The sequence below is a fragment of the Capra hircus genome, chromosome 7 (assembly GCF_001704415.2).
Source record: "Capra hircus breed San Clemente chromosome 7, ASM170441v1, whole genome shotgun sequence".
NCBI lineage: Eukaryota > Metazoa > Chordata > Mammalia > Artiodactyla > Bovidae > Capra > Capra hircus.
The window spans coordinates 98,157,190-98,182,386 of NC_030814.1; the positions used below are offsets into that span (position 1 = coordinate 98,157,190).

At 55.2% G+C, this 25,197-nt stretch overlaps 2 protein-coding genes across 8 annotated transcripts; both read left to right on the top strand.

Annotated features, from left to right (window-relative positions):
- TNPO2 (transportin 2) lies at positions 1,049-18,848 on the top strand. 7 transcript variants are annotated; one of them, XM_018051272.1, is made up of 25 exons: positions 1,049-1,208; positions 3,817-3,928; positions 4,836-4,911; positions 4,994-5,143; positions 7,664-7,770; positions 7,859-7,992; positions 8,077-8,158; positions 8,231-8,353; positions 8,461-8,579; positions 9,929-9,989; positions 10,085-10,250; positions 10,454-10,606; positions 12,381-12,606; positions 12,810-12,981; positions 13,435-13,521; positions 13,598-13,705; positions 13,804-13,962; positions 14,428-14,515; positions 14,703-14,801; positions 15,569-15,664; positions 15,978-16,083; positions 16,320-16,419; positions 16,499-16,573; positions 16,692-16,819; positions 16,903-18,848. In XM_018051272.1, exons 2-24 carry the CDS (start codon positions 3,830-3,832, stop codon positions 16,797-16,799), a joined length of 2,694 nt encoding a protein of 897 aa, XP_017906761.1. In that variant the 5' UTR covers positions 1,049-1,208; positions 3,817-3,829; the 3' UTR covers positions 16,800-16,819; positions 16,903-18,848. The 7 variants fall into 7 exon arrangements, with proteins under 7 accessions (XP_017906761.1, XP_017906763.1, XP_017906759.1 ...); XM_018051274.1 differs by lacking the exon at positions 1,049-1,208 and adding an exon at positions 1,226-1,382; XM_018051270.1 differs by lacking the exon at positions 1,049-1,208 and adding an exon at positions 1,733-2,521.
- Positions 20,204-25,128, top strand: FBXW9 (F-box and WD repeat domain containing 9). The gene is made up of 10 exons (XM_018051277.1): positions 20,204-20,686; positions 21,814-21,953; positions 22,030-22,158; positions 23,320-23,432; positions 23,518-23,609; positions 23,941-24,089; positions 24,180-24,293; positions 24,425-24,514; positions 24,602-24,667; positions 24,745-25,128. Exons 1-10 carry the CDS (start codon positions 20,278-20,280, stop codon positions 24,817-24,819), a joined length of 1,377 nt encoding a protein of 458 aa, XP_017906766.1. The 5' UTR covers positions 20,204-20,277; the 3' UTR covers positions 24,820-25,128.

Sequence of the window (25,197 nt, forward strand, 5' to 3'; positions counted from 1 at the left end):
GTGATCTTGGGTAAGTTATTTAGCCTTTCTGTGGTTCAGGTTATTCATCTATAAAATAAGGATAACATACTGAAACATCTAGAGTGAAGTTCTAAAGTAAGAACAATGCTCATATAGTCAACATTAACCTTGACATTCAAAGGGGCTGTTGTTTCTCAAGGTGGAGCAGTTGCTTTGTGTCTGGCGACCTTGTTTGAGAAATATCTTGAAATGTGGGTGCAGTGTGATGTGCTCAGGCAGGGAGGCTGTTGTTAACTGAGATGTGTTTGTCTCTTATCTCAGATTCCTGTTTGGGCTCCAGTTTTTTGAGTTTCTTTTGCACTGAGCTCTTCTAGTTGAAGTTTGCTGTTTACAGGGCTGTCGTGAGAATACCATTTATACACTGAAAGGCAGTAGGTGCATAAGAAGTCAGGGGGCTTTTTTTTTTTTTTTTCCTTTACGATTTTTCGATTCAGTACTGAAACCCACCATCTGGGGAAGAGAAAAAGACCCGTGATCATATGAGGGCCGATACTGTGGATCATACTGGCAGCAGCGCTCACATTCTTCTTCCAGGACTCCTCCCCAGAAAGCCTGCGCAGAGCCGCTGGAAACTTGACGTATCAAAAGTAGGAGGAGGGGCATTTTCGTGGAGGTCCAGTGGTTAACACTCCGCACTTCCACTGCAGGGGGCATAGGATGAGTCCCTGGTCAGAGAACTAAGACTCCCCGATGCCACACTCTTCGGGCAAAAAAAAAAAAAAAAAAAGGAAAGAAAATAAAAAGGGTGCGGTGAGCATTAACAAATTCTCTCCTGCATCTCCAACTCGCTTCCTACCCGACTCTTTCTGAGGCAACCCCTAACCCTGAACAGAAAACTGATTTGCACCCTCTCCCTCAACCTCGTTCGTCCTGCTCAACACACAAATCCAGAAAGTCTCTAGACCCCTCAGGTTTGAGTCGCAGCCAGAGTTCGTAAGCTTGGCGACGCCTGCGCAAGGCAGGATGGGATTCGTAGTTCTAGGCCCTCAGGTCGCACGAGGGAAGACCATTGCGCATGTGTTGGCGGCTTTCGGCGCGTGTCTCTCAAACCCGGTTCCTGTTCAGCGGAGCCGGCTGAGGTGGGACTCGTCTGCTTCTTTTGGATCCTGACTCTTGGAGTGGAGTGTGGCTTCAACTGACTCGTCCCAAATCCTGGCGGCCTCGGTTTTCGTCAAGAGAGGCCTTAGGTATCTATTTTTCATGAATGAACGGAGCCAGGACTGACTTTGCCAAGGGCAAGTGGACTGAAATCTGTCTCCTTCCAGTCTGGGGCTAGAGTTAACCTGTGCCTCTCCGCAGGCCAAAACGGCCTTCAAGGCAGGACTGGGATGTCCTTTGGGATTAGAGCCCTAGTTGACTCGGTAAATATTGACTTAGGGAGGGTCCAAATGCAGTAAAAGGACCACTTTGAACCTCGGGGAGTAAAAACCACGTTTTTGAGGAACAATTTACTGCAGGTTTTGTAATGCTTAACTTGGATTATCTCTAACCCAGCAAACTAGTCTTGTATCTGTTCGACAAATGGAGAAACTAAAGTTGGAGTGGCAGAAGGTCGCCCACCTTTTTCGTCAGCAGGGTGGAGACGTGGATGGGGGTGGGGTGGGAGAGGAGAGAACCGGGACTCTCCTGCTCCTGGAAAAGAGGTGCCCTACTTTGTCCTCAGATGGTGCAAGAATCACGGAATGTCTTTTTTTTTTTTTTTTCCATCTTCCTGTCCTTAAATTTCCTGAATTGTTTCACCTCATTCTGATTCAGGTAGAGAAAGGAGTTAGGTCTTTTGCTCTAGTCTTTATTATTTCACTTCGTTTAAAATTTTATGTCCTCGTAGGGTACCTTATATATTTGTCAAACAGCAATGTAAATAACCCAAAATATGGCAGAGGCTTCTTTAGGAACCCAGCCAGTCTCAGGCACTCCCTTTGTTTGGCTTTCCCTCCTTTGTCTATGGGGTATAAAGTCCACCCTAGGCTCTGTCCCCTCAACTCTTTGGTCGCACAGTACTTCTGCTAAGTACTCTCAAAATGGGGGAGGAAGGCACAGTTCAGTTATTGGGGGTGGGTGGGTGACAAAGTGAAGATGGTTCTGGCTGAGGGGAGTTATACCTAAAAGTCCCGCGCGCCACCAAACTCCTGTTTGCAGCAAACAGCTCCTGTCAAGCCAGCGAGCGAGGCTGAAAAAACGAGACGGTGGGAGGACCAGCTGGCCAGAGAGGCCTAGAGGGCCGCCGGCTCTTTGGTCACGTGACCCGACCTCGGCGGGGTCTAGGTCTCCCTGGTGCCAGGCCACGTGCGACCGCTGCTTTTCGCGATTGGGTCATTTAGGCCTATTTGAACGGCGTACGGAAGCCGCCGCGGTTCATATACAGCCGCGTTTTCTTTTTCTTTCTTTCTTTCTTTCTTTTTTTTTTTTTTTTATTACTCCCTCTCTTTGGCTCCCTCCTTCCGCGCGAGTCTCAGGAGAAGCCGCAGCTTAAGGCCTCGCTGCTGCCGCCCGAGGCCGGGTAAGTGAGCCTCACCCGGACCCCGACCGGCTTGGCCCTGGCTTTCGTCGACCCCCGCCGGGCTCCGGGCCTGCGCTGCGCGCGGCCCGGGCGTCGGGGCCGCGCCTGACCGGGAAAGGCCGAGAACCTAGTTGGGCCCAATTGGAGAGGCAGCGAGAATGGGCCGGGGCGGGGGATGGGGGAACTAAGCCTGGCTTAGGGGGTGGGGCCTCGGAGCCGGGCCAGGTCCGGGTGCCGTGAAAATTGGGCCACTGGGGCGGCTGGGGTCGGGCTGGAGGGGCTCTGATTGGGGAAGTGTATGGGGACTGCTTAGGGCCTGATTAGGGGACGTCGCGAGGATCGGGTGTGTGTGGGGGTCTGTTTCGGAGGGGCTTGGTTGGGTCTGACTGTGGGAGGCCGCGTTGAAAAGTTGGGGGCGGCGGTTTTGGGCCCTGATAGGGAGGGTCGTGAGACTTCGGCCTAGAGGGCTTTGCTGGCTCTGACTGCGAGGCGTAGCTGGGTGCATTTGGGGGAAATGCCTCGGGGGTATTTGGCCAGGCCTAACGAGGGAGCTGCAGGGCTCGGACGAAGACGTTTTCCGGCTAGAGGTGGTGGGGGGCTTGGTACAACTTGATTATGGGAAGCAGTAGTGATCCATCAGTGGGAGTTAGTGCTGACTGGGGCGTGGGGTTGTTGGAACTGTGTGGGGGGAGGCTTGGCCAGACCTGATTGGGGAAGCAACAGGGACTCGTCCAGGGGGCTTCTGTTGCCGAATAGGCAGGCCTTCGCTGACTCTCATTTGGAGAGGCATCGGGGACCTGTCTGCCGACTGCTCTGGGTCTGATTAGGGGAATCGCTGGACTGCGTGCCGGCACGGGAAAGACCACAGGGGCTGGGGCGCTGTCGTGTTCTGGGGCAGGGCCCCTGAATGGGGAGGTGGCTGGGTCTTCGCCGAGCAGCCTCGAGGGAAGTGGAAGCCTTAGGGCCCGCAGCCGAGCGCGGCGGCATGGGCCGAGGTGGGACGAAGGCCCGGCATTGGGTGGGATGAGGATTCTCCGGGTCCCGCTGCCGCCTCGCATGGCCTGCTACCACATACCCCCGCCCGCGCTCCCGAGCCCGCGACTGCGTGGCCGTGGATGGCGCAGCTGGCGGGGACCCCGCACTTGGGCGGGCGTGGATCGGCGGCCTCCGCCTGTCCGCCGAGGACGCTCCAGTCCTGCTACCGCCGCCGCCGCCATCACCTCAGCGGGGGCTCAGCCTGGGACTGCCACAGAGCCTCCGAGATCCGGTGCTGATCCCGGCCCCTACCCCCGCAGTTCGCCTTGCGCCATGGACTGGCAGCCAGACGAGCAAGGCCTCCAGCAGGTCCTTCAGCTGCTCAAAGACTCGCAGTCGCCTAACACAGCCACGCAACGCATCGTGCAGGATGTATCCTTCTTTCCGGGTCTGGGGGGACCGGGCCGACAAGTGCATCTCCCGGAGAGGAAGGGGTCGAATCTCTAGTTCCCAGACTCTTTCTGCTGAGGCAGGAGCGAACTTCGGCAAACAATGAAGGATTAGAATTCTTGGGTCCCTTTCCCAGCAGAGAGGGAGACACTTTTTGCTGGTGCTTGGCTTTAGGTTCGTGAGTAAAATTTCCTTTTTTCAGTTGGTCGTTTAAAATACTCTTAAACTTTTAATCTATTTATGTATACCGTAAGCAAGTTTCACTTAAAAGTGTGAGGTCCCTTTAAGAAAAAAAGTATGCTGTGTTAAATTGCTAGTGAGCAGAGCTGAGTAGCGGAGAAGGCAATGGCACCCCACTCCAGCACTCTTGCCTGGAAAATGCCATGGACGGAAGAGCCTGGTGGGCCGCAGTCCATGGGGTCGCTAAGAGTCGGACACGACTGAGCGACTTCACTTTCACTTTTCACTTTCTTGCATTGAAGAAGGAAATGGCAACCCATTCCAGTGTTCTTGCCTGGAGAATCCCAGGGATGGGGGAGCCTCATGGGCTGCCGTCTATGGGGTCGCACAGAGTCGGACACGACTGAAGCGACTTAGCAGCAGCAGCACAGCTGAGTAGCCTCTGCTAATTTTCAGATAGAGCAGAGTTTGTTCACCCTTTCCTGCTCTGGCCAGATCTTCAGCAGAGGTGGGAAGCTGAGGCATTTTCCCCTATCTGCTGTGTGAATCTCATGTGTCTGAAATGCTTCCTTACTCTGGGCATGGGGGTTAACATGTGGGGTCCCAGGAGCTGGCTACCCAATCCCAGCAGTCAGGTTATATGGCAGTAAGAGTGGGAGTCCCACCCGGGGAAGGCCCCTGTCTGCCAAGACCCTTAACAATCTCGCAGAAACTCAAACAACTGAACCAGTTTCCTGACTTCAACAACTACCTGATATTCGTCCTGACGAGACTCAAGTCGGAAGGTATGTCCTTGGCGCCCCTCCAGCCAAGGCTGACCCCACTTTCTCCCCTGTGGTCTCCTGAGCCCCAGCCCTCTTCCCACAGATGAGCCGACTCGCTCTCTCAGTGGTCTCATCCTCAAGAACAACGTGAAGGCACATTACCAGAGCTTTCCACCGCCTGTGGCCGACTTCATCAAACAGGAATGTCTCAACAACATCGGTGACGCCTCCTCGCTCATCCGGGCCACCATAGGTGAGAGAGAGCTCAGTGGCAGTTGGTGTCTGATGATTCTCTGAGCTGGCACTCTTGGCCAAGAACCTTCTCAATATGTTAATGATGTTGATTCACTGAATGTTCCAGCACCATCAGTTGGTGGTACTGTTACTGCTCTCATTTTACAGATGAGGAAACTGAGGCACATAGATGTGAAGAGTCTGTCTGGCCAGTAACAGAGCTCAGAAGTGACCAAATCAGGTCCATGCTCTGAACCACTCTCTCCTGAAACAGCTGTTCTTACTTCTTAGGCAGTCACTCAGCATCCAGCATTTTCTGTTAGCTCCAAGGATATAGCAGACTAAAATATAAGGGCTCTCTGCTAACTCACCAATGATAACTTCGGAAAAATGTGGGTTAGGTTTGTGTTAGAATCTTCCTGTCTCCAAAAGACTGCCTGAGGAAGTTATAGGAGGAGGACTAAGAACTTTCAAGCAATTTTACCTTAAGCCTTTTCACTACTGATAAACACCAGCCCTACTATTTGTTCCCAACTTACTTTCTACTCCCCCCCCCGTCAGATTTTGCTGATATGTAATTTTTATTTCATTAGTAATTCATTAATTTTGACTAATTAATAAGTTCCCTTACCAGTGATTGAACCTATGCCCTTAGCAATGAAAATGTGATTCTAACCACCACTAGATAGCCAGGGAATTCCTGAGATATAATTGACATATAATTGAAAATTTTAAAATTTAATTCTATATCAACTTTAAATATTACTTTAAAGTGGAAATTGTTTATAACTATTTACAACAAGACAGTGATTAGGATTCTTACTGCAGGGTTCTGGAGTTCAATCCCTGGTCAGGAGCCTTAGGATCCTGCAAACTATGCAGCATGGCAATAAAAAGGGTGGGAAGGGGAGACAGATTTGCTTGCTCTGTACAGCAGGGTAGACTTCCCTGGTGGCTCAGATAGTCTGGGGAGATGCAGGTTTAATTCCTGGGTCGGAAAGATCCCCTGGAGAAGGGAATGGCAGTCCACTCCAGTATTCTTTCCTGGAGAATTACATAGACAGAGGAGCCTCATGAGCTACACAGAGTCAGAGATAAGTGAGCCTTGGACATTTTCACTTTCAAAGGGAAGGTAGCCTTAATCATAAATGCAATGAAGACAAAAAGATAGTATTAAAAATTTGAGCTAGCTACTAGACCTGCTGGAAGTGTTGATCTTGGGGCCTGTTGTCTTTGTTCAAAGTGACCCTTAGCCTTCTCTGAGGCCACCAGGAGGAACTGGACTTACCAAACTCATTCTCGGCACCAGTTTCTGCTCTTAAATACTTCAGTTAAATCACTGAAGCCTCCCAAGCACCCTAAGCTTGTGGGATCTTCATTTCCCAACCGGGAGTTGAACCCCGGGCAGTGAAATTGTGGAATCTAACTACTGGACTGCCAGGGAAGTCCCAGGAGGGTGGTGTTCCTTATTCCCATTGAGTCATAGAGCCCTTAGGTAATGTGGCCAAGGTCACACAGACAGGGATGGGCCTGGGGACTCCATTGCCAGTCTGCCCACTGCAGGGAATGCCTTTCCCAGCAGACATGTGAACCAGGGTCATCTGGCATGTTGGCGATGGCAGCTTCCCCCACCTTGGGAAACTCTGCTACCTCTTGGCTCTAAATATACTATCTCTGCACTGACATCACCCATATTCAGCTCAATTGCCAGACTGCTCCAGAGTCTGTGCACTTTACATGCCTACTGCAGGTCGCACTTGGGTCTCTAATAAGCAGGACACGGTCCTCCCTGAGGCCACCGTGGCCCTGCACGACATGCCTCCTCCCCCTCCTAGCCCTCATCTCTTGCCACTCTCCCCATCATCCTCTGCTCAGCCCCGCTGGCTCCTTACCATCTGTCTTGGAGCACACCAATTCTGTGCATGACCCTGGACTTCTTATACCTGCAGATCCCTCTGTCTGAGTTGTTCTTTCCCCAGGGACCTAGATGGCTTCTCCCACACCTCCTCAGGTCTTTGCTCAGATAGCAAGGTGTCACCCAACAAAGCCTTCTTGAGCCACTGAATTAAAAACTGTTACATTCACCCTGAGTCCTTGCTAACTATTTTCTCAGTTCCATTTCCTCCCTCAGCTCTTGGCATCTTGCCTCCCAGGACTTTTACTGATTTATCTTTATTCCAGGCAGCCTCCCTCACTAGAGAGATCTGCTCCTAAAGGCAGGTATTTTGTGTTTAGTTCTGTGCTGTATCAGGGCCTGAGACAGGCCTGGCATACAGAAAAACAAAGAGAATCTCAAAAATGTGTAGGGGACTTCCCTGGCAGTCCAGTGGTTAAGACTGTGTGCTTCCAATGCAGGGGGCAGGGGTTTGATTTCTGGTCTGGGAACTAGGATCCTACATGCCACGTGACCAAAAAAAGAAAAAAGTGTGTGTAGGGCTTACAGCATGTGTGCTGGTGGAATGATCGCACAACAGGAGGGCCGGGGCGCCAGGCAGGCCTGCACCTAGCCTGAGGCAGCCTCCTTTCCCGGCCGCCCCAGGCATTCTCATCACCACCATCGCTTCCAAGGGTGAGCTGCAGATGTGGCCCGAGCTGCTGCCCCAGCTGTGCAACCTTCTCAACTCGGAGGATTACAATACTTGTGAGGTAGGCGACCAGCCGTGGCCTGCCTGCCTAAGCGGGAGCTGGGCTCCGACTGGGGCTCCTCCCCATGTGTCTGCTGCTTTCCACTCAGGGAGCCTTCGGAGCCCTGCAGAAGATCTGTGAAGACTCGTCCGAACTGCTGGACAGCGATGCCCTCAACAGGCCCCTCAACATCATGATCCCCAAGTTCCTCCAGTTCTTCAAGCACTGTAGCCCCAAGATCCGGTGGGTGGGGGTCTGCAGGGGGTTGGGAGGGGGCAGGATGGGTGGGGTTGGGGGTGACCCATGTGCTGACCCACTCCCTGCCAGGTCCCATGCCATCGCCTGTGTGAATCAGTTCATCATGGACCGGGCCCAGGCGCTGATGGACAACATTGACACCTTCATCGAGGTAGGCCATGGGCTGGGGAGTGTAGGGGGAAGGCTGAGGGCCCAGCTGCAGCTGACCCCGGCTCCCCTGCAGCATTTGTTTGCCCTGGCTGTGGACGATGACCCTGAGGTGCGGAAGAACGTGTGCCGTGCACTAGTGATGCTGCTGGAAGTGCGGATTGACAGGCTCATCCCCCACATGCATAGCATCATCCAGGTACACCTGGCCAAGGCCAGCCCGTGCGGGTGCTGTGGGGTGGGAGGCTTGTGGGGAGCCACCCCTCACCGGGCCTGGCCTTAGTCTTTTCTCCTACCCCACCCCAGTACATGCTGCAGAGGACCCAGGACCACGATGAGAACGTGGCCCTCGAGGCCTGTGAGTTCTGGCTGACGCTGGCCGAGCAGCCCATCTGCAAGGAAGTCCTGGCCTCCCACTTGGTCCAGTGAGTGCTGCTCCTGCCCTCTGTCCACCCCAGACTCCACCCCTCTGTCTTCCCTTCTGTGCTAGCCTGTGCCAATCAATTGTCTTGGTTTGCTTTTATTCCTGTGTGCGTTTATTTTGCAAATGGTAGGTATGTAGCTTTAATGGATTAAAAATTAGGTTAAGTTATAGGTGGAAAAGATGAAATCAACAGAGAGGGACTTCCCTGGTGGTCCAGTGGTTAAAATTCCTTGCTCCCAATGCAGGAGGCCCACGTTTAGGTCCCTAGTCAGGGAACTAGATCCCACATGCCTCAACTAAAAACCCCTCATGTCACAGTGAAGATCCTGTGTGCTCCAACTAAGACCTGGCACAGCCAGAGGGGGAAAAAAGGCAGCAGAGGCTTCAGGTATAGCTGGATCCAGGTGCTCAAAGGATGTGAACAGCAGACCATCTGGGCTCAGATCTACTTCCTCTGTGTCTACTTTGTTCTCAGGCACAGCCTGCCCTCATGGTAGTACTTTCTGCAGCCTTCTAGCTTGGGAACCTCAGAGTAAAGACAGTCTCTCTTTACATTACTCTTTTATAGTATCTCTGTAGAAGTTCTAAGGCTTATCCTCTTTGATCAACTTGAATCACTTGTCTGTCCCCGACTCAGTGAAGTCTCTAGTCAAAATCTCTGATCAAAAAAAAAAAAAAAACCTCTGATCCTGAGGTGCATGGGTTCCAGCGGAGTTGGGGAGGCTGCCCTGCCTGTTAGCTCCCCAGCCTGGCCCCATGCCAGGAAGTGCCTGGTGACAGGGCAGGGCCGTGTGTCACTGCTTTATGGCACGTTAGGGATCAGGCTTCCCTGGTGGCTCAGTGGTAAAGAACCTGCCTACCAGTGCAGGAGACAGGTGTGATCCCTTGGTCAGGAAGATTCCCTGGAGAAGGAAATGGCAACCCAGTCTAGTGTTTTTCCCTGGAGAATCCCATGAACAGAGGAGCCTGATGGGCTATAGTCCATGGGGTTCCAAAAGAGTTGGACAGGATTTAGCGACTAAACATCAAGGGGTCAGGCACTATTCCAAGCTTCTCAGCATGTGTGGGGGTCTGGAATTCACTGAGTGGCCAAGGGGTTTGGATCAAGAGCATTCCTGTAGAGCTAGCAGTAGTGTCAGCTCTGACCCAGTCACAGTGGCTGAGACTCGGTTGGGAATAGTACCCACTAAGAGAAATTAATGGATGCAGGACAGATGGAATTGGCATGTACAGTCTACCCCTCGGCTCCTTGATGCTCCTGCCTGCAACTCTTCTCCACGTCCCTCTTCCCCAGGCTGTAAGCTGTCTCTAGGGCCCCTGGATCCTGATTAACAGCCTCTCTTCCAACAGGCTGATCCCCATCCTGGTAAAAGGGATGAAGTACTCGGAAATCGACATCATCCTGCTGAAGGTTAGCTAGGGCTGACCACCAGTCACTGGCAGGGTGAAGGAAGGCTGGGGCGCTGGGGGTCTCTGGGGGTCTCAGCCATCTGCCTGACTCCACAGGGGGATGTTGAGGAGGACGAGGCTGTCCCTGACAGTGAACAGGACATCAAGCCACGTTTCCACAAGTCGCGCACAGTGACGCTGCCCCATGAGGCCGAGCGGCCTGATGGCTCAGAGGACGCGGAGGACGATGATGACGACGACGCTTTGTCCGACTGGAATCTGAGTGAGTGGCCTGGCCTGCAGTATGAAGTGAGGAGTAGGGGACAGCAGGCCCTGGGCTCCCTCTCAGAGGGAGGGAGCCTATGCAGAGCAAATCACAAAGATTCAAATCATGACCTCAGATCCCAGGGGTCACAGAAAGGAGGGCTGGTGGCCTGCCCCATGTGCCTCCCTGAGCCCGCCCCCCGATTTCCCCTCCCACCCCAGGGAAGTGCTCGGCGGCTGCACTGGATGTCCTGGCCAACGTCTTCCGGGAGGAACTGCTGCCCCACTTGCTCCCCCTGCTCAAGGACCTCCTCTTCCACCCCGAGTGGGTGGTCAAGGAGTCAGGCATCCTGGTGCTGGGTGCTATTGCTGAGGGTAAGTGACCCTCCAGCCTGACTGTGTGTGACCTCTGAGCCTCATGCTGGTGTGAGATGGGCCTGGGCCAGGGAGGGCTGGTGGGGGTGAGGCTATCCCCAGGTTCTCTCCAGCAGCCTGCTCAGCCCACTCCAAGCAGCTCTGGGATTTGAATCTTCCCCTCAGCCCAAGATCAGGCTTCCCAGGTGGCTCAGTGGTAAAGAATCCACCTGTCAATGCTGGATACGCAGGCACGATCCATGGGTTGGGAAGATCCCTTGGAAGAGGAAATGGCAACTCACTCCAATATTGCCTGGGAAATCCTATGGACAGAGGAGCCTGGCGGGCTATAGACCATGGGGTCGCAAAGAGTCGGACAAGACTTAGTGACTAAACAACCACCACCTCCGCCCAAAGGCCTGAAAGGGACCCCCAAATGCAAGTCCTCTTCTTAATTCTCAAAGAAGGGCAGTTCCACGAGGTCTTAAGCATAGTTCCAGCAACAGTAATAACAGGCAGCCCTGTCCTGTGGGCTTAGTGCCACCCGAGGAGGTAGGTTTCTTGAAACTCAGCTGCAAAGAGAATTACACCACTTCTCTTGTCACCTGGGATGAAGCTGGGCCTCAGACCTGCTCTGACTGCGAGGCTGGCCTGCCAGGATCAGAAGTGTGCAGAGGTGGTGTTTCCTTCACTTTTCTGGCTCCCTTTGTCCTGATGGTGTGCACAGCGTGAATTACCAGAGGGCTTTCCAGATCTGTGATAGCAGACACACACGACTACCTCAGCACCCAGGTCTGCTGGAACATGTGAAGTGTTGTTCATTTTAATGGGAAAGATCTCAAGGAATTGACCCTGAACTGGTGAAAATAGATCTCAGGGCTGGGACGGTCAAGGGGTATGCTGTGATCTGCAGTGAAAAGAGAGACAGACACATTCAGAATTTTTGTTTCTTAGAAAGGGAAGATGAAAAGTAAGAAAAAAAAGTCACAGACATCTAAGAAAGGTTTCAGAAGAAAGGTGCTTCCTGTCCACCTGGGTTGCTGCTGCCCATAAAGGCTGAGTTAACTCTGCAGCCCAGCCATCTATGAACTAGTGAGCAGGTAGCTTCCCAGGTGTCTCAGTGGTAGGGAATCCACCTTCCAATGCAGGAGATGGAAGAGATGTGGGTTTGATCCCTGGGTTGGGAAGATCCCCTGCAGGAAGAAATGGCTACCCACTACAGTATTCTTGCCTAGAGAATCCAATGGACAGAGCCTGGTAGGCTACAATCCATGGGGTTGCGAGGAGTTGAACACGACTGAGCACACACATAGAGTAACCAGATGGCAGCACAAGCCCTGGGATGGGGTGGGGCTGATGGAAAGGGAAGTATTTACTTATGTATTTTGGCGGTGCTGGGTCTTTGTTGCTGCGACGGCTTTCTGTAGTTGCAAGCAGAGCCTACGCATTGACGCAGGGGGCTCTCATTGAGGTGCTGCTTTTGTTGCAGCGCACAGGCTCTAGAGTGTATGGGCTTCAGTAGTTGTGGCACGTGGGCTTAGTTGCTTCACGAGACATGTGGGATCTTGTCACACTAGGGATCAAACCCGCATCTTCTGCATTGGCAGGCAGATTCTTAGCCACTGGACCACCAAGGAAGTCTGATGCCATTTCCCATCCCCACCCTGCCTTTCACTGACTCTGTGCCTTTGAGACAGTTACTAACCTCCAGGCCTCAGTTTCCCCCTCTGCCCAGAAGGGTGGATGTGGCCTGGCCCAGTTGGCTCAGCCTTGCCTCTGTGCCCGGTCCTTTCAGGCTGCATGCAGGGCATGGTGCCCTACCTGCCCGAGCTGATCCCGCACCTCATCCAGTGCCTGTCGGACAAGAAGGCCCTGGTCCGCTCCATCGCCTGCTGGACCCTGAGCCGCTATGCCCACTGGGTGGTTAGCCAGCCCCCCGACATGCACCTGAAGCCTCTGATGACAGAGCTGCTCAAGCGAATCCTGGATGGCAACAAGAGGGTACAGGAGGCGGCCTGCAGGTGACCCTCGACCCCTGGCCCCACAGACCTCACCTCACCTGCCCCACTGGCTGCCCTCTGGGAAGTGATGATACTTGACTCCTGACAGTGCTCTGATTTCTCACTGTATTCGTACTGGCTGATCCCGAGTGTCCCCTTCCTGAACCCCACCCAGAGCCCAGTCCCACTGGTGGCGGCCCACTGAACACTTCTGCCCCTTCCAGTGCCTTCGCCACCCTGGAGGAGGAGGCCTGCACGGAGCTGGTGCCTTACCTCAGCTACATCCTAGACACCCTCGTCTTTGCCTTCGGCAAATACCAGCACAAGAATCTGCTCATCCTCTACGACGCCATTGGCACCCTGGCTGACTCTGTGGGCCACCACCTCAACCAGCCGGTGAGACCCCACAGCAGCTGCTTCCTCCTGATCCCCCCTGTCCCCCTCCCTGGCATCCAGTGACCTGGTGGCGACCCTTGTCGCACGCCAGGGACGTGGCCATGACCTCGACAGGCAGGCAGACAGACCCGGCCCCTGCCCTCGCCCTGCTCCCAGTCTAGTAGGGGAGACAGACAGTTATGAGACAGCATGGTAAGTGCTGGGCGAGGGGAGCTCAGGGGCCCGTGGGAAGCAGGAAGCACCAGCGCAGGGGTGGGGCTCAGGATGGGTGAGAAGGGAGTGAACTAGAAGGGCCTGGAGGTCTGGCTACTTGGTGAGGACCCCAGGAGCCAAAGAAAAGCACCTAGACCTCATGGTTCAGACAATGAGCGCCTCTTGAGTCAGAGAGAGTCATGTTGGTTCCCAGGCCACCATCTATATCCAGGGATCCCCAACTTCCTGCTCCCTCTCCAGGAATACATCCAGAAGCTGATGCCTCCGCTGATTCAGAAGTGGAACGAGCTCAAAGACGAAGACAAGGACCTCTTCCCCCTGCTGGAGGTGAGTCCGCCTCAGGCCCTCTCCCGTGGCCTGTCCATTCACCCAAGCTCACCTCTCCTGCCCTTCTCTCTGCCAGTGCCTGTCATCAGTAGCCACTGCCCTGCAGAGCGGCTTCCTGCCCTACTGCGAGCCGGTCTACCAGCGCTGCGTCACCCTGGTGCAGAAGACGCTGGCCCAGGCCATGGTGAGCAGCCCGCCGCCATCACCCCTCCATCCGGCCCTCTGCTGCTGCCCCAGCCTGAGCTCACTCCCCTCACCCTGCCTTCCCCCTTCTGTGCCCAGATGTACACCCAGCACCCTGAGCAGTATGAGGCTCCTGACAAGGACTTCATGATTGTGGCACTAGACCTACTCAGTGGCCTGGCTGAGGGCCTGGGTGGACACGTGGAGCAGCTGGTCGCCCGTAGCAACATCATGACACTGCTGTTTCAATGCATGCAGGTGGGTGGACCCCTCACAAGCCTCTCAGTGGACAGTGGTGACCCCCAGCAGCCTTTGTGGGCTCCCTGGGGTGGACTTAGGGCCTTGGTTATGCCCTAAGGATATTAGAAGGGACTTGTTAAAAGAGCTGGTGATTATTTTAGAAAGTGATTCAAATGAGACTTGAGTAAAATCTCATTGAAAAAGTCAACAGAGTAGGAAATTAAAAAGTAGAAAATAGGAAATGTGAAAGCACAAGTGCCTCCAGCATCACTTCCCCACCCCCAGCGTGTCAGTATGGGGAGCAGTTCTAAGTGGTACCCTGCACAGGGCACTCATTCATGTGCCCCTGAGTCCTGGATCTTCAGATGGGCCTGCAGCCTTGGCAGTAGGAAGAGGCAGTGTCAGCTCATGCTCTAAGAACTGCGCCCCTAGCTGGGTGGGGGAAGGGGAGCCCTGCCACACTGACCCTCCTCTGACCCCCAGGACTCGATGCCTGAGGTCCGGCAGAGCTCCTTCGCCCTCCTGGGAGACCTCACCAAAGCCTGCTTCATCCATGTCAAGCCCTGTATCGGTACGACACTCATTGCGTCCCCACCCATGACCCCAGCCCTGGCCTCAAGTGATGGAGAAGATGACCTGGGAGTACTGTGACCGAACTGGGATGTATTCGTACTGTCTGATGGGGCCTGCCCCTTGGGTTTCCAGAGGCTTCACCCTGGCTGGCCCCCCTGCTCAGCACCCCTCTTTCTCCCCACTAGCTGAGTTCATGCCCATCCTGGGCACCAACCTGAACCCCGAGTTCATCTCTGTCTGCAACAATGCCACCTGGGCCATTGGTGAGATCTGCATGCAGATGGGTAAGTGCCCATAGGTGGGCAGGTCCTTTCCCTTCCCGTTGGCTTGTTCCCAGCCTGGTGGCAGGACCCTGATCAACAGGTTCCCTCTAGAGCAGGGGTCTCCAGCTTCTGGCATCTAATGCCTAATGATCTGAGGTGGAGCTGCTGTAATAATAATAGAAGTAAAGTGCACAGTAAATGTAATGTACTTGAATCACCCTGAAACCATCCCATTCCAGTCCCTGGAAAAATTGTCTTCCATGAAACCAGTCCCTGGTAATCAAAAAGGTTGGGGACCACTGCTCTTGAGTACCCTAGTGCCCCTTGAGGCAGGTGCCAACTGGCCAGGGATAAGGCGACACCTCTGAACATTTTCATCTGAGATGGGGACAGATGGCTGAAAGACCATGTGTAACTGGCTTCTCCAAAGAGGCACGGGGACAGGAGGCCTGTTTTTATTGGACTCACCATCACCTCCTTCTCTCCAAGCAATTGACTGAAAGCCCCACTGGGATTCGTTGGGAGACTTTCTCTGAAGGTTCCCCTGGCCCTGCCTACCCCTTGGGGAGATTGGGTGGTGTAGTCTCACCCTGGTGTCCAGCAGTGACTCCAGGGAGGCTTCTGGTGTTAAGCGGGTGCGGGTCTGTGTCTGGTTGGCCATGGATCCTGGACTGCAGACATCTAGAGATGGCTGTTTGCTCGCTCACTGGTTGGCCGGTGTCTGGATGCAGCTAGGGTCGGTGTGGGCCCTGTGGGCCATGCAGGGCTCCGACTCTTCTGTTCTCTAGGGGCAGAGATGCAGCCCTATGTGCAGATGGTCCTCAACAATCTGGTGGAGATCATCAACCGGCCCAACACGCCCAAGACACTACTGGAAAACACAGGTGGGCACCAATCCTGAGCCACTGGCCGCCTCCTGGGGGTGGGGCTTCCCAGCCAGGAGGGTAGCTGACAAAGATATCTTGGGAAAGAACCAGGGATGGTAACGGGAATAGGGCAATGGGTGGAGGCCTGGGAAGGATGTTGGCCTAAGGGCAGACCTAGGAGAGACCCAAGTTGGATGGGGAGCAGACCCTGACTGGGTCAAGCTTGGGGACCCAAGCAGCTGGCAGGAGCTGTTCCCTTGGGGCCCGTGGGGTGGGGCTGGCGCCTTGTGCTGGAGGCCCCGCCACGTACCCGGGCCGCTCGGGGTTGCAGGTCGCCTGACGAGTCCCTCTGCCATTCCAGCCATCACCATCGGCCGCCTGGGCTACGTGTGCCCGCAGGAGGTGGCCCCCATGCTGCAGCAGTTCATCCGGCCTTGGTGTGTGCCTCCCCGGGTGGGGCCCCACCCCATCCCTCACCAGTACCCACCCAGCCCTGCCCTGCCCAGCCATGAATACCCGATCCAGCCCCACCGAGCCCTGACCTCCTGCTTCCCCCAGCCCAGCCCCACCACCCACTGACCTGCCGCTGCTCCCCAGTGTCCCCCATAGATGTCCTCGGTGCCCCAGCCCCAGGGGCTGATTCCCCACCGCTTACCTCCCCCCGCCAAACCAGGTGCACGTCCCTCAGGAACATCAGGGACAACGAGGAGAAGGACTCGGCCTTCCGTGGGATCTGCATGATGATAGGCGTCAACCCCGGGGGCGTCGTGCAGGTTGGGGCAGCTGGGCTCGGAGGGAAGGCGCTGGGGCTGGGCTTGGACGGACCCTCACACGGGATCCGTCACGTTTCAGGACTTTATTTTCTTCTGCGATGCCGTAGCCTCCTGGGTGAGCCCGAAGGATGACCTTCGGGACATGTTTTATAAGGTGAGGCCCCACAGCTGGGCCCTAATCTAGTCTTGGGAGGTGGTGGGTGGGGAGAGACTGAGATCACCCTCCTCTTGCCCTGCTTGGGGCACCCCTCACCCCATCTCCCTCACCGCAGATCCTCCATGGCTTCAAAGACCAAGTCGGGGAGGAAAACTGGCAGCAGTTCTCGGAGCAGTTCCCGCCACTGCTGAAGGAGAGGCTAGCCGCCTTCTACGGGGTCTAGACGAGCATCGCGACTGCCAGGTGTGGGGCCCGTGTTCACAGAGGGCTGGCGCTGTCACAGGAGCCCTGATGGCTCAGGCCCTAACGCCCTCTTCTCCCCACAGGTTTCTGTCTGCGTCGTCGTCAGAGGGGTTGCTGGGGAGCGTGCTGCGTCCAGAAGTCGCTGTGCCCTGGTCGAGGGGGGTTAGGGAGGAGTTAGCGGGACCCAAATCCAGACGCCTTCCCCGTCCATCTACCTGCCATGGCTGGCTGGAGGTTGGTCAGAGGGTGGGCAGGTGGGTGGGGCCTCCACGCTCATCCTAGAAACGGGAGGGGGGTGGGACTTCTTGGCAGCAAGGACCCCTTGCTCTAATTGGGGTCACCTCAGGCAGCCTACTTGGGCCAGCCACGTGGGAGGGAGGCATCAACACGGCCGACCAAATCCGGCTTAGGATGAGGCAAGGGAAAAGCAGGCGGGGAGGGGGGTCCTTGTAGAGACACGTACACTCACATGTACACACATGGCTACACGCATGTGCGGGTGCTGTCGCCAGCCAGGCTGGGCCAGCCGCCCCACCATTTCCCCGACTGCATGGAGACAGTAGAATTAGTGAACCCCTGAGTTAACTCGTAAGGCCTTCCGTGTAACCTGCATCTAGAGTTTAAGAAGCTTCTGCTGTTTTGCCGGAATTGGCAGTGATTAGGGAGGGCTGGGTGGGTTGGGGACCTCCACTGGGACCCTGGGGTGGGGGTGAGGGGAAGAGGATGGCCACCTTGGGGCCACTCAGTCAGCACGCGCACGCTTTGGACCTGCTCCGCACACTTCTTGCCAGCTCTGTGGCAGCCTCAGCCAGTGTGTCCCCCTTCCTTCTCCTATCCCAGCCAGAAAAGTTGGGACCACCAAAGTGGCCAGGGCTGGCCAGAGGTCACCTTTTTCTCCTTCCCCTGAGCCCCAGTGACTTACGAAGATGCTGGGCTGGATGGAACCTTTTCCACTGAAGAGAGCTGGGAGCAGCCAGAGCTGCTGACACCTACCCCGCTATAAGCAAGTCCGTTTCAAAGGCAGTTCATTTCTCTGCTTCCAAGAGCACTCTTTCAGGCCTGACTTTTAACACAAGGGCCAGGCTAGGGCATTTAATTGATGGTGACAGAAGACAAAGGTTTAGGCTTTGCCAGCCAGAAAGAAACTGAAGACTTGGAGGAAGGGAAGGGTGGTATACTCCCTTACCGCCTCTAGCCCTGGGACTTCCTGACCGCAGTTCCCAGCAAGCCATAAGACCCCACCAGACTAGGACAGTGACACTTGTGGGATTGTTTGGGGATTCCTTCACAGTGGGAGAAGCTCCCCTAAGGTGGAGGGATGGTTACTTCCCATTTGGCCTAGAAACTGAAACCAAGCCTTGCAACCCCCTTACTGGGGTTTTCTTTTCTCTTTTCCCTGCTTTCTATTTCTTTGGGGGCCTCTTTGCGATTTGCTGGGGTGGGGGTTGACTGGATTCCTGCATCCTGGGGCCTGCTCCATCCATCCCTCTGGGGCCCTGCCAGAGGGGCACTGGTGCACATTCCATAAACCCAGCTGGTTCCCCGCTGTGAAACTCCAGCAGGTCTCTGGAAGCCATTTGTAAAAAAAGAAAAGAAAAAAAAAAATTAACCATTTAATTTTCTGGTAATTCCAGTGCTTTGGAGAATCCTCTGCTGGGTCTTGGGGTGTGTGGATTGGCTGCCTGATGGGATTGGTAACCCCTTCTCATCCAAGATGGGGGGCCTGCTTCTAGTTCTTCTCTTTTTTTTTAAGAAGACTATTTAATTTTTTTAATTTATTTTGGTTGATTTTTGCACAACGAAGTTTCAGCTTCTCAACCTTTTCCCCCTGCCCAGGGCTGCAGACCCTGACTGGCCTCGATCTGCAGTCCCTCTCGTTCCCACATCTCCCCTTCCCCTCATCCTTTTCTTCCTGCGGGCTCCAGGGTCTGTCCATTTGTTACTGTGCTGTGCTGGGGACTGGCGCCAAGGTGCCGTGAGATTCCACTTGTGTAGAACTTTGTTGAGTAAAGATCAGTTTCTTGTGAAATCCTTGGTCTCCATCTGGCCTCTTGTGTCCTTGGGTTTTGGCAGTAGAGAAGAGATGTAGAGGGGGTCCTGGAAAGTTTTAGAAATGGGATGTACAGGAATCAGGTCAGGAAATAACTGGGGGAGTGGGGAAGTAAGATTAAACATTAAATGTGGTAACATACCACCTCATGGGAAGAGTTGACTCATTGGAAAAGACTCTGATGCTGGGAGGGATTGGGGGCAGGAGGTGAAGGGGACGACTGGATGGTATCACTGACTCGATGGATGTGAATCTGAGTGAACTCTGGGAGTTGGTGATGGACAGGGAGGCCTGGCGTGCTGCGATTCATGGGGTTGCAGAGTCGGACACGACTGAGCAACTGAACTGAACACATGCAACAGTCTCTGGGACATAATTACAGTCTGGGAGCTCACTAGAACCTGAGCTCACTACAGCACAGATTCAGAATCACCATTGGCTAAAGACTAAACTGAGTGGCAAGGAGCAAGACCTTGCAGCACTCTTTGGCTGGTTTCACGACTCTGGATTTGTAGAATGCTCAGCCCAACATCAAGGCTGTGGGACCCAGGAAAACATGCGCAACAGTTAAAGGCAAATAAAAAACTCTTATCTGGTAATGCAGAGGCCTCAGGATTAAATCTTGCAACCTCTGTACAACCCAACGATCACCTGCATCAACCTGGAAGAAATTTTAAAATGCTGACATGACCAATTTTCATTCAACAAGTGTGTGCATTTTAGTGAGAAGAAATAAAGCTAACCAGTGAAACAGCGGTATGTCCCATAGAGAAAATAAAGTAGGGGGAGGGGAGAAAGTACGTTTTGGAAAATGATCAGTCTTACAGTACTCTGGGTACTTAGGGTACTCTGCTAAGGTGACTGAGCAAAGAGCCACGTGGATACCAGAAGAGGGAACGGGCTAGTGCTGCTTAGAGTTTGTGAGTTAACACTACCTGGCTCAAAAGAGGCTATCGGTAAATGAAATGCTGTTTTCATCAGTAGGATTTTAGGTAGTTCAGTTAACTTTCACCGAGGGCTCTGCAGTGTGTTTCTGGGTCGCTAAGAAAAGACAGGAATCACTAGCATGCCTAGACTTCGAACCAGGAAAGGAAATGTATTTCTGAGGTTCCGTGTCTGTGAGAAACCAGAGTCCAATGGCTCTGCATCAGCAACATCAGACATGCTAGTTCAATAAACGCAGGGATCGGGATTTTCTAGTCCAAGGCCGACGAAGCTAAAGAACTAGACCTTAGACCTTTCTGAGGAGCCCGCATCCAGCACGCGGCCCATTTCCACGCGGGTTGCTGGTTCCGGCTGGCGCCTAACGTCATCAGGCAGCGCCGGAAGTGCCCTCGTGCTGCCTAGGAGACAGGACGCGCGGGCTCTGAGGCTGACAGGGCAGGGCCAGCCGCGCCCACCCGTCGCCATGGAGCTACCTCCAGGGCCGCGCGACGATCCCCACACCTGGGACGATGACTCGGACCCGGAGCTGGAGCCTGACCCCGACGCGCAGGCCGAGGCTTACGTGGCCCGTGTGCTCAGTCCTCCGAAACTCGGGCTGGCACCTCCACGCGCCCCTCCTTTGCCCGCGCCTACGGTGTCCCTTGGCGCTCTGGAACCGCGGGCCGCGTCCAAGGGCTCGACTGTGGCGGTTCCGGGCCTGCTAAGCCTACCCCCGGAGCTGCTTCTCGAGATCTGCGCCTACCTCGACGCGCGCCTCGTGCTCCATGTCCTGCCACGCGTTTGCCACGCGCTGCGCGACCTCGTGCGTGACCGTGTCACCTGGAGGCTACGCGCGCAGCGCCGCGTACGGGCGCCCTACCCAGTGGTGGAAGGTGCGCGCGCCCGGGGGTCGCCTGCCCAAGTCAGGCCTGGGGCGAGGGGGAAGGGGTCCAGGGTGTCGTGAGCACAGCCACTGGAGAAAACTCCCTGGCTGTCCTGGCTCAGGGTGGCTAAGGTAGTTACTGGTAGTACCAAAGCCCCTGACCTCTGCGTGGACCATGAGGCAGATACTTGGGATCCTGAGGCTATAGAAATCTACCTGGATAACTGGGGTCCCTGAACTCAAGATCCAATGATTCTCAGGCTGGGGGTTGCCACAGGGACTTAAAGTCTCAGGCTGTCAGAATCTGCTTGGTGCTCAAAGTAAGACCAAGAATCCCCAGGTTCTGGGTGTAGATGCTAAGGCAGCAACTGGTGATGTCAAAATCCCTCACCCCTAGAGTTTTGGCCTAGGTGAAGGTGAGACAGGGACACAGGTCCAGAGCCAACAACCCTTGAACCTAAGCTATGGTTTAGAGGCTGGGATCCCTGATACCAGCAGTCACAGACCCTCAAGTTCAGGGTCTAACTTGTGGTCTCAGACAGGGCTGGTGGTCATTCCTTCTGCCGCCAAAGTCTTTGGTCCCTAGAGGATAATGCAGGCTGGTGATCTTGAATTAATGGGACTTTACTGAACACGAACAGCTTGATTAAAATATAGATGTTTGGGTCAAGGGCTTGGGTTCTGCGCCTTGACAAGGGTCCCAGGTTTGGGATACTGATTTTGGGAAACACTTCCATGGGTCTGGTTCAGGTGGCTGAAACAGAAAGGGTTGGTTATGTAGTCCTAACTCTTGTGCCCAGCCTAAGGGTTAGGGAGGGTGAAGCTGAGGTTGGACCACAGCCAGGGGTAAGGCAGGACCTTAACATCCTGAGGTTGGAGAATGAGGCCTGGGAAGGTGATCCTGGGGCTCCAGTTACCCAATTTCTGGAAACGGTAAGGAGCAGCCTTAGACGTGCATGGCAGGTGGGTGGGCTGGTGGTCCCGAAGCTAGAGCCTGGGCTTCCTTGGGTGGGGTAAGGGATCCAAGTGGGATTCTCTCCAAGTCTTCTGCTCCCCAGAAGCCAGTGGTGAGCTTGGACAGCTGGAGTGGGTGGCAGGGTTCCTGCCCACTGGGGACCCTGGTATTGCATCCCACAGAGGAGGACTTTGACTGGCCGACAGCCTGCATTGAGTTGGAGCAGCACCTGTCGCGCTGGGCAGAGGATGGGCGCAGGGCTGAGTACTTCTGCCTGGCCGATGGGCACTTTGCTTCCATTGACTCGGTGCTGCTGCTTCAGGTGAGACGGGTTGGTGGAGGGCCCTGCAGTGGGGGTCCAGGGTGACCCCAACCACACCACCTCACTCCTCTCCCAGGGTGGAACACTCTGCCTGTCTGGCTCCCGAGATCGCAATGTCAACCTGTGGGACCTGCAGCAGCTGGGGGTGGAGCCCAGCCGGGTTCTGGTCAAGACCCTGGGGACCCAGAAGAATAGCACTCACAAGGTGAGGGGATAGGAGATCAGGCAAAGGTAGGAGCTAGGAGGCCTGGGTAGGACACTGTGGCTGAGGGCATGGGTTTTGGCACCAGAACTTTTTGGTTATTCTGGATCTTCATTGCTGCACTCTGGGCTTTTTCTAGTTGTGATGAGCAGGGGCTACTCTTTGTTGAAGTGCTCGGGCTTCTCACTGCGGTGGCTTGAGAAGGTGCCGGCTTGTTGCAGGGCACAGGCTCTAGGTGAGAGCAGGTTTATTTAGTAGTTGCAGCACATGGGCTCAGTAGTTGCAGTGTGAGACTTTAGGGCGCATGGGCTTCAGTAGTTGTGGTGCATGGGTTTAGTTGCTCCTTGACATGTGGAATCTTCCCAGACCAGGGATTGAGCCTGTGTCCCTTGCATTCATAGGTGGATTTCTATCCACTGTGCCCCCAGGAAAGTCCTAGACCTCATAGATTTCAATCTTGGTCTGCTATTGTTTGTGTGACCTTGGGTAAAGTAAAGTCATATATGACTTCTCTGGGCCTCACTTACTGCTTCTGTCCAGTGTCAATTAGAATGAGGTTGAATGAGGTGACTGTGCATTAAGAGCTTCACTCAGGCTCAAATAGAGTAGGTGCTCAGATGTCAGGTTTACAGATACGTGGAATCTAGTTCCCTGACCAGGGATCAAACCCAGGCCGCCTGCATTGGGAGCCTTAGACATTGGACCACCACAGAATTTCTATGGAGGTCCTATTCTTAATCACATTGTTATGTGGCCTCAAACCTGTGCTGGTGCTGAGGCTCTGCAGTACCTGATTTAGGAACATTATTAGGTGGGGGTGTACATGTTTTGGGCTTCCCTGGTAGCTCAGCAATAAAGAATCTGCCTGCAATGCAGGAACCATGGGTTCGATCCTTGGGTCTGGAAGATCCCCTGGAGATAGAATGGCAATCCATTCAGTATTCTTGCCTGGAGAATTCCATGGACAGAGGAGCCTGGTAGGCTACAGTTCACGGGATTGCAAAGAGTTGGACATGATTTAGCAACTAAACCACAACAACAACATGCAGGTCGTCGGTTCTGAAGTCAGACCCGCAGACCTGAGCTCTAATCTCTCCTCAGTGCTGACGCACTCTGGGTTCTGTGAAATGGGGAAGATCACAGGACATGGGTCTGATCCCACAGGGCTGGGTGTGGTCACTGGCAGCGCTGGACCACCGAGTGTGCTCCGGTTCCTGGGACAGCACAGTGAAGCTCTGGGACATGGCGGCTGACGGGCAGCAGTTTGGCGAGATAAAGTGTGAGGGGACCTGGGCAGGGGGGCCTGGGTGGGCAGGGCTCTGTCTGGCCCCTGCCCCAGCTCTGTGATGTGTGTGTCCCCAGGGGCAAGGCAGCTGTTCTGTGCCTGTCCTACCGGCCAGATATCCTGGTGACTGGCACCTACGACAAGAAGGTGACCGTCTACGATCCCAGAGGTGGGCCCTGGGGCCTAGGTGGGGAGAGCAGGGCTGCCTGGGGTCTCCAGGGTCATTTTGGGAAAAGAAACACTTGGTCCCCACAGTCTGACTGGGGTAACAATCACGCAACCAGAGGCTGGCCACTCCAAGTGGCCTGTGTTGTGCTGGGGGCCACAAAGGTGACTGCTGCGTGGGATACTAGGGGCAGAGGAAGCCCTGTCTCCATGTGGGATGGGGTGATGGACTGGAGGGCCCCTAGAGGAAGCCACGGAGGATGGAGATCCGGGGTCCAGGGGGGCCTCCAAGGGGCTCTGATGTCGCCCTCCTCCCTGGCCCCTCACCTGCAAAGTTGGTCCAGCCCTGCTGAAGAGCCGGCGGCTGCACTCCAGCGCCGTGCTGGCACTGCTGGCAGACGACCGGCACATCATCTCAGGCAGCGAGGACCACACGCTCGTGGTGTTCGACCGCCGGGCCAACAGCGTCCTGCAGCGGCTACAGGTGGGCCATCCCCCAGGGGCCCGGAGGGCCAGGGCTGCGTGGAGTGGCCTGGACTGGCCTGAGCCACTCCATCCCCTGTCCCTCCTGCAGCTGGACTCCTACCTGCTCTGCATGTCCTACCAGGAACCTCAGCTCTGGGCCGGCGATAACCAGGGCCTACTGCACGTCTTTGCCAACCGCAGTGGCTGCTTCCAGCTTGTCCGGGTCTGCCGAGGCTCTCGCCCCTGCCCGACTCTCCCTGGGCTGCCTCCCTGCCTCTTAACCCCAGGGGGGGCAGGGGGGCACTGGCCTAGGGAGAGCCACACCTGAGTGTCACCTGTCCCTCCCTCCCCCAGTCCTTTGACGTGGGCCACAGGTCTCAGATCACGGGGATCAAGCACTCCCTGGGGACCCTGTACACCACGTCCACCGACAAGACCATCCGGGTGAGGGCCCAGGACGATGCCTCTTCTCTACCCACCCTCACCTGCCAGGGACACGTCCCATGACCTTTGCCCACTGCCCCTCACCAGGTACACGTGCCCACAGATCCACCAAGGACCATCTGCACTCGAAGCCACCACAATGTGCTGAATGGGGTAAGGCCCTGTCCCACGCGCCCCCCGCTACCGCCCACCGAGAGCACCCCTGACTCCTCCTGTCCCTGTCCTCACAGATCTGTGCCGAGGGCAACCTGGTGGTGGCCGCCTCCGGGGGCCTGTCGCTGGAGGTCTGGAGGCTGCAGGCCTGAGCAGGTGGATATGGATGTGTGTCTGCCTGCCGGCAGGCGGGGCCGTGACCTCTGTTCTCGGGGGCGGGGACCTTCCCCCATGCTGGTGCTGTCTCTGCCCTGCCCCACAAGCCTATGGGACAAGAGGTCCTGGCCTTGGCCGTGTGGGGTCCCTGGGCTGGGCCCCACGCCAGGGGAGGTGAGCTATGTGTTCCGACCCACACAAGGGGGGCGGGTCCCCACCCTCAGGCTCTGTTTTTGTTATGATTTGGATGGTGGCTCTGCTGTAAGAGCAAAGGAGAAATAAACCTGCTGTACTGGTGCTCCGGCCTGGAGTGTGAGCCTGGTGTCACCTGAGGGCTGTCCCTCCCTGCCTGGGGCCAGGGCACCAGAGGTGGG